The sequence below is a fragment of the Medicago truncatula genome, chromosome 5 (assembly GCF_003473485.1).
Source record: "Medicago truncatula cultivar Jemalong A17 chromosome 5, MtrunA17r5.0-ANR, whole genome shotgun sequence".
NCBI classification, from domain to species: Eukaryota; Viridiplantae; Streptophyta; class Magnoliopsida; order Fabales; family Fabaceae; genus Medicago; species Medicago truncatula.
Window position 1 is genome coordinate 18,253,264 of NC_053046.1, and position 12,092 is coordinate 18,265,355.

At 33.5% G+C, this 12,092-nt stretch overlaps 1 protein-coding gene and 1 non-coding gene across 3 annotated transcripts; one reads left to right on the top strand and one right to left on the bottom strand.

Annotated features, from left to right (window-relative positions):
* Positions 1-403: 403 nt before the first annotated feature.
* TRNAQ-UUG (transfer RNA glutamine (anticodon UUG)) lies at positions 404-475 on the top strand. The gene has a single exon. It is a non-coding gene; the product is annotated as a tRNA-Gln (tRNA).
* Positions 476-1,238: 763 nt separating this feature from the next.
* LOC11424788 (uncharacterized) lies at positions 1,239-8,915 on the bottom strand. Of its 2 annotated transcripts, XM_024784286.2 has the most exons (5): positions 8,712-8,915; positions 6,922-7,544; positions 2,336-2,382; positions 2,207-2,261; positions 1,239-2,104 (listed from the first exon to the last, which is right to left on the bottom strand). In XM_024784286.2, the coding sequence occupies exons 2-5, from the start codon at positions 6,977-6,979 to the stop codon at positions 1,467-1,469; spliced, it is 798 nt and encodes a 265-aa protein (XP_024640054.1). In that variant the 5' UTR covers positions 6,980-7,544; positions 8,712-8,915; the 3' UTR covers positions 1,239-1,466. The 2 variants fall into 2 exon arrangements, with proteins under 2 accessions (XP_024640054.1, XP_024640053.1); XM_024784285.2 differs by having other exon boundaries at positions 1,239-2,261; positions 8,712-8,914.
* Between the last annotated feature and the right edge of the window lie 3,177 nt (positions 8,916-12,092).

Here is a 12,092-nt window from a genome sequence, read left to right on the forward strand (position 1 = left end):
GAGACCAACTCATGTTCATAAAAGTGACTTGTAAGATCAAGGTGTCACTTTTGTTAAATTAATTTCAGAGAAAGGTTGAGTGTGGAAGAAGAAATGTAGTACAAAAGTTGGCGGCTGAAATACTAATGTATGTCAAATATGAAAGAGGTTAGGTCCTATTAGGTTTTTTTTTTTTTGTGAAGAAAAAATAGGTAACAGAGTGCGAGAAGAGAAAACAAAATGAGAAATAGCGGATAGAGATAAGTGTTGCTTGTTTTTAAATGTACAATAATACCTCTATGTTTACCCTTTGCAAGTCAATAACTTCACAAATAAAACCATTCAATAACTTCTAACCAAGAAAATACTTAGAAAATTTACAAATAGAATATGAAATTAAAATGTAATGGCATGAAGGTGTGATGGTTCTATGGTGTAGTGGTTAGCACTCTGGACTTTGAATCCAGCGACCTGGGTTCGACTCCCGGTAGGACCTATTGAAAATTACTTTTTATTCTGTGAAAAAAATATTGACTGTGAAGGTGGTTTTACGAATATCCAAATCAATAATTTGTGATTGTTTTTTTGGTAATAGTAGTTTGAGATTGTTTATTTAAGAGAAAAGCTTAGTGCCATAAAAAAATCTATATACATAGAAAAAATTTCATTGTAAAAAAAATATTAAAAAGCTATATTATACACGGTTTCGATTTTCATAATAACTGTGTTCTCTCTAACCAAATTATCAGTTATTCTTTATGTTCATATATCAATACTCTTCTTTTAAACATATAGTTTTTCAATTTTGTAGTATACAAGATCCTTTATCAAAACAAACTGAACATAGAGGTCAGGTTAGTTCAATAACAACTCTTCACTATTTCCTTCTATTCATATGATACTATACAAGACATTTTAAGATTTTTTTTTTTTTTCTTTTGAGGAATGAAATTTTAAGATCTTATTGGGTGATTATCATATTAGTACCTTGTAATAAAAGAAGTTACATATTCCCTTCAAAAAAAAAAACAAAAAGTTACACATTAGTACCTATAATTTATGACTAACCAATTGTTTTTAGCGCTAATTTTCAGATTTGAACCCTGGACCTCTTAGTTAAAACTCCTTCGGTGTCTCTCAACTCACCAACAACCGAGATGTGAGTGGCATGTGTTAGTGGTTTTGCAACCTCAGCTCCACTAATCAAAACAAGATATGCTTGAAGTTCAACTAAAGATCGAAATTCAATCAAAAAACAATAAAAAAGCTAAAGATCAGAACTCAAATGTATAAAATAGATAATGTACAGGATCAAGTTCCAAGTAAGTTACTTCCAATACACGTGCAACAAATCAATATACAAAACCATAACCAGGTTAGGAATCAATGCAGTAAATTTTGGCTCAACTACACCGTGGGACAGTCAGCTTCTGAACTTCAAGTAAATAATGCACATCCATAAGTTACAACATTCCAGACATTACTTGTTAACTTTCAATACTTGGGCCTGCTTTTGCCTTCGAGTAAATACCAACTTCATGGTTAGCTGAGCTTCCGGTAAACAGCTGTGAAGGATATCCTCCGGTTTTCCTCACCTTGCCTGGAAATTGATTGCTTAAATTACCTCTCATAGAAAGGTTTTTTCTGATGCGATTTCGATTAAGTAGGAACATAGAATCGTCTGATTTAAACTTGGGAAAACTATTTCTCAATCTTACAACACCCCGTTGATCAGGGGAATATTGCTCCTCTAATTTGACACACACAGGGCAAGGTGGTTCAATTTTCCTTGTCTTTGGTGTTGCCTGATCCAAACACTCTGCGTGAAAAACATGCCTACAAGGAAGAACCCCGGCTGCAGGCATGTCTCCACTTCTCACAATACGACGAGAACTCCAAGGTGATCTTTGCGACATAAATTTTTCACACAAGCTACATCTAAATTCATCTGATTGAGTATGCAGATGAGCAGGTGTTTCTAAATCAAATGACTCGGTAATATCTGCAGAATCCTGACTACTGCTAGCATTACTCGAGCGCTGGCTGTCTCTGAGGCGATTAGAAGTATCAAACCCTGTGTAATCTGAAACTGCATGATCAAAGGCATCCCTAGCAGTTGTGAGGTCTGGAAATGACAAAGGATGGATAGGTTTAGAGATGAAAGAACGATGATTTGAGAAATTCCTCTGAAAGGACAATTGGGAATTTGTAGTAGACTCGGACTCACTACTTTCTGATTCAGATGAAGTGGAGCCCCTATTGTAAGGATTTTGGGAAGTTCCCTGCACATATTTCATACCTGTCAGCCTATTTGTTGAAAGAAACGCGCATGCCAAACAATTGCCAAAAATATTACCTCCTTAGTAGGTGTAAAAGATATCCGGCCTAAAGAAGGATGAAAATCTATCAAAAGTACAAATGAGAAGAAAACAGTTCAGTATGCAGAAGTAATAATCTACAAGTTCATATTGAAAGAATATACTACCAAACAAAGTTGAGTACAACAGCTTTAGTGTGATATTAGCATCAGGACAGTTTAACTAAAACCATCAACCAATAATAGCCTTTGACAGACAAAGCCATGCAGTAACAGATAAATGACGATGTAAAAAACCAATGATATAACAAGGAAAGGAAAATCATTAAATAAGAAGAAATCATGACCAAATACTGTACTATGATGCTAGATTTATCAATCAGTGGGATGTCATCCTAGTAAAAGCCTGTAGACTCAAAGAGATACTAGTTCATCCCACTACCTCGTTAAAGTAAGCTCTATCTGTCCAAACAAAATGATCAAAAACCGATGTTGTCAAACTTTACAGCCTACATAGAATCGGGAGGTGCTGAAATATTGAAATGCAACCGAAACTACAAAATTATACTCATACATAGGCACATAAGCAACATGTTAGGAAAAACCTTTAATAACACCAAGTTAGACTAAATATTTATAATCATAAATTCGTAACTCATGATAATCATATCTAAAACATAACACACAACTCAACAATAAGTTGATAACACAATCACACAACATAAGTTCATAATCAATCTACCTCTAGGAACTACAATTCTAGATATATTGGATATTCATTCCCAACTTTAAAATAGTCACCCTACATAATCATAAAATCTTCCTTCTAATCAAATGGCATCTCCATTTGTCCTTGTGAGCTTAGCTCACTTGGTATGGACAATGCATAAAATATGCAAGGTCCGGGGTTCAAGCCCCGGCCACCACAAAAAAAAAAATGGCATCTCCATTTTCATCAGCATTAGAAACTCCCAAATCGTTTGCAAGCGCATCATCAATACCACTATCTTTTCGAACTTGAACCAAGTGATCCCTAATTCGAGCATACAAATCTAGACTGCGATGATCCATATTCATCCAAAGAAAGATCCTTAATATTATAGTCAATTGTTTTCCTAACTTCACGATCATTCTTGAATAAGCCATCACAAATACCACATCATTAACGGTCTTGGTTTAAACAGTTAATTTCTTGGTGTGGATCTAAATAATTAAAAAATCAATTAAATAATAATATATTAGGTAATTTAAAGAATTAAATACAATTTGTTACATAGATTGGGAAGCTTGCCCTCACAAAAACATTTCAATTACGCTAAGAGCCGGATGAACTATATGTCAAGCTACCCAAATAGAAATCTTTCTAAAACTGGATATCAATCACTATAAGATTCTCACTATCGTTCGAGTTTTGGTTTGAAGTGCATGTGTACCTACCTCTTACCCTACCAAAAGCTTAACTTTTGACATTGTGAACACGGCCATCAATCTTATTTTGTCAAGGTCTCTCACTATCATTTCTAAGCAATCATATAGTCCCCACTTAACTTCATAATAAAACAAGTGGAAGATAAGTAACTCTCGGCCGCTAACCCTATTGAAGACATTATGTATCTTTTCTTTAGTCGACCCATCTCTTTTTAAATGAACCTCGTGGCTAGCTTTACATTTGAATCCAAAATGCGACACTTAAATTAAGGGACAAGCAACCCTCAAGCATTGTACAATATTCCTCCAAAAACCCTTGTTTGCATTTTGATTTTCAACAAACACCTCGTCTTTAGACTTTGCAAACTGATTAGATTTTCATTGCAAGGATGTGAACATTCTTATAGTGCTCCTTTTTATTATTCAAGCATCCCGAAGTCAAATAAGAAGTGACATAATCATTCTTGAAGAGACTGGTTAAGTTTGTACTATAATTAGAATGTCGTTCAGATGATAAGCACCCAAACTTATGAAGAAAATGGTTATTTATCTAGAATTACCCAATATATTATGATTCAATTGATTTTATAATTATTAAGGTCCACGTCGAGATAAGTAACCCATTTAAAGAAAAAGATCATGAATGATGTGGCATTTCACATTTGTGATGGCTAATTCAAGAATGAACAAGAAGCAAGTTAGGATAGCTATCTAATATAACATTAACTACCTCTCTCCTAATAATGGTTAGATTTTGGAGCATGAAGAAAGTTCAAATTTGAATTTGGATGCTAAAATTGAAAATGAATTGGTTCAAATTGAAGAATCAAGCGGTAATGGTGGCAAGGATGGTGCACTTGCAAATAGTTTGGAGGTTCCTAATGTAGATAGAGACTCCATTGATAAGAATGAAGATCACATGGAGGATGCCTTCCTAAATAGGGGGTGGCTAATGTCCTAGATATCTAGAATTATAGCTTCTAGACGAATTGATATTGAACTTATGATGTAGATTTGTATTATGAACATATGTTGAATTGGATGTTATGCTTTAAAGATTAATCTTTTAGCTTACATACAAATCTTCGGAAAACAAGAAACAAAGTAAAAGTACTTTTTTTTTTTAATTATTAGTAAAAACATAAAATGAAATCATAAAGCATTTCATTGTTCTCTATACAAATTCTTAGAATTTGTGGTTGGGCCTAACACAACCCCACAAAACCGGCTTGTGAGGTGAGGATTACCCCCACTTATAAACACATTGTCAGACCATCTCCTATCCGATGTGGGATTCTTAACACACCCCTCACGACCAGCACTAATGGGCTTGGTTCGTGGACATAAATGGTGGGTGGCCCGATAGCGAAAACCTGATAGCAGGTGGCCCGATGGATCTTGAAGAGGCTCTGATACCATCTTAGAATTCGTGGTTGGGCCTAACACAACCCCACAAAACCGGCTTGTGAGGTGACGATTACCCCCCACTTATAAACACATTGCAAGGCCATCTCCTATCTGATGTGGGACTCTTACCACAAATCTTTCAAAATAAGAAGGAAAAAATAAAACAAAAATGGAGCATTTCTGTAATTAGGATTAATTCACATTTTATAATATACACTTTCTCCAGTTTTAGTCCTAAGCAAGAATCCCTAAAGCAAAATTTCTTGTTGTTTTCAATACTCGAAACACAAGAAAAATTGCTTTAGGTCCTTCTTAATTTATGTGTGCTCTTTGTAATATTGGTATTTGGTCAAGTGGCGGAGCTTGAAAGGTTTGTGTGAGGGGGGTCAATTTGCTTAACGTGTGTGCATATATACTTTCCTATCACGATTGAGAATGTGTTATTGGTGGCTAGTCCTAGTGACTATTGATCTCTGAACAGAGTTCGAATCTAGATTTATGCGTTATAGCATTTTGTTTAAAAATACAGAAGAAATGGGAGAAAAAGAAAGTCTCTACTCTACTGGATTAGAACCCGGATTATGCTACTTGTGATAATTCACTTTACCTTTGCACTGCTTTGTACACGGTAATATATGTGCACAATATAATATGTATAATATAAGATAATGCTATAATATTTATATGGGTAGTGTTAACATGTGCCCTAAAAGAAACCTAAAAGAATAAACATTTTCTAAAATTTTGTGCATTTAAATGATTAAAAAGTTTAATATTAAATGCAATGCACACATTCAAATAAGTTTTTTCTATATTTGAATCATTAACTTGTGCCCTCAGGGCACAAGTTAACATTTCCCTATTTATATATACCTTTAACCAAAAAAAAAAAAGAGAAAAAATTTATATATACAGATATACCTATTAAGAATGAGATATTTTGGAGGAGGTCCTGGCCTCCCTATGTCTTTATAAAGACCCGCAGCTGATTTGGTCAATGTAGGAACCAGCCCCTACTCTAGGGACCAAAATAAATATGGTTCAAATATTACAAGGACTAATTTAAAGAAAGACCAATATTACGGGCACCGATGTAGTGATATCAAAACAAGGACTAAAGAAGCTATTCAAATGTTTAAGGGATCAAAACCCATAAAAAAGGTTAAGGACTAAAACTGGAGAAGGTGTATATTACAAGGATGAAAATATTATTTACGCCTTGTAATTATCACTGAAGACAAAAAGTAGATGTAGAAAATGTTTTATCGAAAAAACATCTCTATCAATATTCCATGTGCTTGGAGATTAAAGCTTCAATACCCTATATATAATCTCCTATTAACAGAAGAGCAGTTAGTTTATATTCTGTTACATAAAGCAATCAACCCTATATGGTACAACTTACAAAACCTAATCAACTAGAAGCAACTTAATCTTTGAAAAATTCCTTCTGCTTCCATATAAACTCGCTGAACTAAACTGTAAATCAACTTCCCAGAATCAACAAACTCAAGTGCTCTTTTTTTCTTTCTAAATTTCTCAAACTACCCTAATGGCTGTTTTATAGCATCTACCATTTCAATGATGAAAAGCCAACATTATTGCTTAGATTCTGGGTAAAGGGCAACCAGCAATCCATTCATGGCTTACTCCACCACTATATTTATAGTCTAGTTTCTCTATATAATAGAAAAGGTATAAAACAAAACATACACAATGTTTCAAGTAAAAAAGAGAACATCGAACAAGTCATATACTATTTTAAAAATTCATATAATATGAGGATTTACCTTTCCTGGTCACAGCCGTGTAATCATCGAAACTTATTTCCTGTATTGCTGGAGGCATCCACTGAGGACCCTGAGAAAGGTCAGATGGACACGGACTGCTAACGAAAATCCCAGTTCCATCTGCAACAGAATAGTGAAGATCATATAGATGGTTGCCTCTGACCCAAGTCCTACTTTCTTTACCATTTGAAGATGTAGAAGACCCATCATAGAGTTGCCCACCATCACTCAAACTATAAGGCAGCCCTTCAGACTGGAATCTGAAATCCCACCTCGACGGAGGTGGTGAATAGCTCGTGTTAGTTCGCCAGTAGGGCTCGTGCGGACCCAATGACCACTCCCTACTGTCTGCACTTGATCCATGTGGCCTTGAAGCCACACAACAAAGAGACCCCGTTTTAGCTATTTTTTCAGAATACCACAATAAACCCAACCCCGAATGCTTCAAATTCGGCCTATTTTAGTAACCAATTTAGTCGATATTTACACATTCAAGTATATACTTCAAAAACAAATGATCGTTTCGTTCTGAAGCCCACTGGTTTGCACACAAAAACAAGCATTTGATAAATTGCACCTTCAACAGACACTAATATTGTAACACAAGTGATTCACAGACAATCCTACAACCAAAAGAAGAGAAATCAATGGCTTTCAACATCTAATAAATCATCCGGTACAAAGAAAATCTACTAATAAATTATAGGTAGCATGATTATTTAAACCGCAAAAATGGAAAGCAAAACTAAACAAAAGCAAAACTAAGTTTCGGGAATCATCAGCCAGGTTAAGTAAATAGAAACATCAATTTGTTTTTGGTTCTAAAGAGCCTAGTGGCGAAACTTCACACACACTAAGTGTATGTTTGGTAAGACATAAAATTGAGCTTATGGCTTGTACCTAATAGCATATAAGCTCGTATGATTAAAAAGACCTGTTTGGTAACTGTTATTTTTACATGTGCTTATAGCGGTTTTTGATAAATTAATTGGGTAAATATCTCTTTTCGTCCCTATAATATTAGCGAATTCCGATTTTAGTCCCTGTAAAAAAAAAAGATTTAGATTTTGTCCCTGTAATTTCAGATTCTTCCGCTTTTGATCCCTCCTTTCATCACATCAGCAGAATTTGCATAAATTACGTCCCTGTAATTTCAGATTCGTCCCTGTAATTTCAGATTCCTCCACTTTTGGTCCCTCATTTTACGTGACATGTATACAAATTCTGCTTACATGGTGTAATAAGGGATCAAAAGTGGAAGAATCTGAAATTACAGGGACAAAATCTAAATCTTTTTTTTTACAGGGACTAAAACCGGAATTCGCTAATTTACAGGGACGAAAAGAGGTATTTACCCAAATTAATTTAAGTAGCTTATAATTTATAGCTTAAAACTTATCACTTTTTATCTCCATTTACCCATGCAACCTTAATTGAAAAAAATAAATATTAACTAAATGCACATTTTTTATGTCATCCAATATTTAAAAGCTACTTGAACCGCTAATTTCATCAAATACTACAAATTCCATCAGCTAAGCTAGTTTATAAGTCATCTACTATAAGCTAACTTATCAGTTATCCGCTATTTTTTACCAAAGGCCTGACTCGTGCCGGACATATGCAAAAATTAGTTAACAAATGCAAAAATTGAAATCTAAATCACAGAATCATCCCTATATGAAATTCAACAAGTGTTTATAAAAAAAAAAAAGAATATGATAACGAAAAAATAACAATAGAAAGGACAAAAAAACCATGAACGGAAAGTTTGAATTTTGTGGAGTTACCTCGAATTGGTGTATGGAGAAAGTGCGATGATGATTCCGTTGTAGAGAGTGTGAAGAAGGAAGGGAAGAAAGTGAAAACCCTAATATTAAAGAAAGAAATAGAAGAAGAAGAAGAAGAAAGCAAAGTGGTTGCACAGCTGGCAACCGCTACTGGTACTGTAGTGTTTGATTTGTTTTGATTTTTCTTTGATTGAATTCAATTCAACGACTTCAAGTTTAAAGTTTAAACGCGCCGTTATCAATGCTCACTTTAAAATATATATTTCCCTCCCTCTTATTCAAAATATATTAGAAAATATTTTACTCTCTTCACTGATGAATGACACGTGACAATTTAGCCAGTTCTATTCACATTTACCTGGATACGATTCCCTTAAGAGAGAAACTTGGATTACATTCTCCTCCTTCTTAAGTTAAAATGTAAACTTTAGTCCCTCAATAATTTTTTTATTTCTAATAATAGCTAAAAAATAATCTAACACACTTCAAAGAAAAATAACATTGCAGGTTCATTTTAATATAATCAAATTTTGAATGCATATTTTTCGCTATTTTTTATTCACAATTTCATTAACATATAGTTTTAAATTCTATTTTAAAATATGAAACAACCCAAAATAAAATTAAAATATGTGAAAAATTACTAAAGTCGATTAAGTATGGTTATTTAAAAGTGAATTTTATACTCTAAATTATAAAATTAATAACAAAATATTTATTTAAATTTAATTGTCGTAGACATTTCGATTATAAAGAAAAGAATTTATAATTTTTAAATGGTGATTCAAAATTAATATATTATAAAAATATTTATTTATGTTAAAATAGATTAAAGTGTAGTCCATATTTAATTATTAAAGGATGAGATTGCAATTCAAGCATCTTATAGGGGAGGGGAGTATAACTTTTACTTTTCAAGGGAGGAGACATATTTTAACATAAGAGGTGAAGGTAGTATAATTCAAGCATCTTTGAGGGAAGATGGAGTGTAATTTACTCATATTTTTATTAACTGAATAGGCATTTTTGTCCTTCAATTTGCACACATCGATCAATTTAATCCTCAAATTATTCGAAATAGTTAAAATGTCTTTGAATTTTACAAACGTCGATCAATTCGTCTCTTCGTCAAGTCTCAGCATTAACGGTGATGATGTTTGACGTTAAGTGCTAACATGGTATATTTCTCCTTGAATTATTCGTTAAAAATCAAGATGATCGATTTGATATTTTTAAAATAATTCAAGGACGAATTTGCTTATAATATCATGACAGAAAGGTTACATTTTGTTAGTCTATATGGCAAGGTAACATGCGCTAAAGGGGGGTGAATAACGATTTTTTTTTTATCAAGTTTGTAGCAAAAGCGATTTGAAGAAAACGATTTACGACGTATTGGATTTATACAAGGTTCAATGGCCTATGGACCCCTTGAACATAAGAACTTTAGAAAGAACCCCCAATACCGAATCAATTTCTTTGATTGAACCAACTTACAATTTCTATAGCACTCTAGCAATCTATGACTCAAAGATCAAAGTGATTATAAGAAAAAAAGTTTAATCTTAAAGAGTGTATGAACAATGAGGTTTGGAGACTATAGAGAGAATATATACAAATGATTTAATATTTTGGTGTTATGAGAAGGTCATGAGTATATATAGAAAATGGTGGTAAGTGCAAAATTTCGGCCAAAAACAACATAGTGAATCGATTCATTAAATGCTTGAGTCGATTTAGACAACTAAAAGACAACCTAGATGAACTATTAAGAAACTATGAAGATTGATATGCATCAGACGATATTTGAATGTGTTAAATATGTCCTTACATTTTGCGCCCCTTTGAAGAATAGTCTCTATATTTCATTAAATGTTTTTAAAATCCTCACATTTTATCTCCATCATCAAAATTAGTCCATGCTGTTAATTCTCTAACGGAATGTTGATGTGACAGTTAGTGGGTCCCAATTATTTTAGGATTAAATATGTTTTTGATCCTTACATTTTGCGTGACTTTGAAGAGTAGTCCTTACATTTTGCGAGACTTTAAAAACATTTATTAAAATGTAAGGATTATTCTTCAAAATAACGTAAAATGTAAGGACCAAAAATATATTTAACCCTAAAATAATTGGGACTGACTAACTATCACATCAATATTTCGTTAGAGAATTAACAGTTTGACCAGATCGTCTACCCGTATTGACGCACAAGCCATAAATAGTTAAGAACAAAACTTGCAAATCATGATTTGCTGTCTGAACAACGTTTTGAAAATTATGTGACACGCGTGCACGTAAACGTTGATAATATGAATAATTATCTTAATGTGGTACATATTACATAAGTTTGAATGAGTGTGAAACTAACATAATTCTGATACCATGATTTCGGTATAAGAATCTACTCCATTTTGTTATCTTTGATTAGTGCCAAGACATCGTAACTGCAAAAATATTTTTAGACAACCGACTTGTGACGTCCAAAAATTTCTAACAAAGCACCTGTAAACATAAATAATTATAGTAACATGTTAGTCATGAGCGTTAACCTTTATCGAGATACATGTCAACTTAAATTCACATTGTCACATACCATATTTGTTTGGTCCATCAAGTTGAGCTTAAACCTGTAACGGTTCGTCTGATACTTAGGATTGTTGTGTCTAACCAAAACGTTTTCAACTTCGTACACAGATCCCTCCTGAACTATGGCTTTGAATTTGGGTACCAACGTCTTTTTCGCAGATGCTTGTATCTTACCAAGCAGTGAGTGTATTGAAATACAGATGTTAGAATGAAACACACCATACCACCAAATCTAATACAAATAAAATTCTTCGCCTACGATTAAAATCACCTTATCATCAAGAAGCAACATGTCATGTACTCGATGCAGTATGTCATGTACTTTGTCCGCAATTCATTGACAGCTCTCTCCAACTCATTTGCAGGATTGGGTATCAAAGGTCCTGTTAAATCCAAAAAATTTCACGTAAGGGTTTGAATGAATATAAAAAAACCATATAAAAAGAACCAGGAAAAAAAAATTCATGAGTGTTTTTGCTCAATTACCGGTCAAGGAGTGATAGGCCAGAATGTTATGGATGTCGTCCATATTTCTCTTCCTTACAGTGTTGTATGTGAACCGAGGAATGAAAGAATGCTTGCATGGAAAAGTGCATGGAAAATGAAACAACATCATTAATGGCATGGGGTAGTTACAAAGAGGATGGAGTCCGATGGATTGAAATTAATTAGATAAAATAGGAGGCAAATTTTGGATTTGAAATTCAAAAATGGGGCGCCATAATGAATTAAGATTAGGATTGGAATTAGGGTTGGATTGTATGCAAGGATTAGATATAAAGGATAATGGA

Excerpts from the sequence above, each read along its gene's own strand:
- LOC11424788 (XM_024784285.2), bottom strand. The coding sequence starts at position 6,979 with ATGCCTCCAGCAATACAGGAAATAAGTTTCGATGATTACACGGCTGTG. Across the intron at positions 2,383-6,921 it reads CACGGCTGTGACCAGGAAAG|ATTTTCATCCTTCTTTAGGC; the intron begins GTAAATCCTCAT and ends TACTTTTGATAG. Across the intron at positions 2,262-2,335 it reads CTTTTACACCTACTAAGGAG|GGAACTTCCCAAAATCCTTA; the intron begins GTAATATTTTTG and ends AAATATGTGCAG.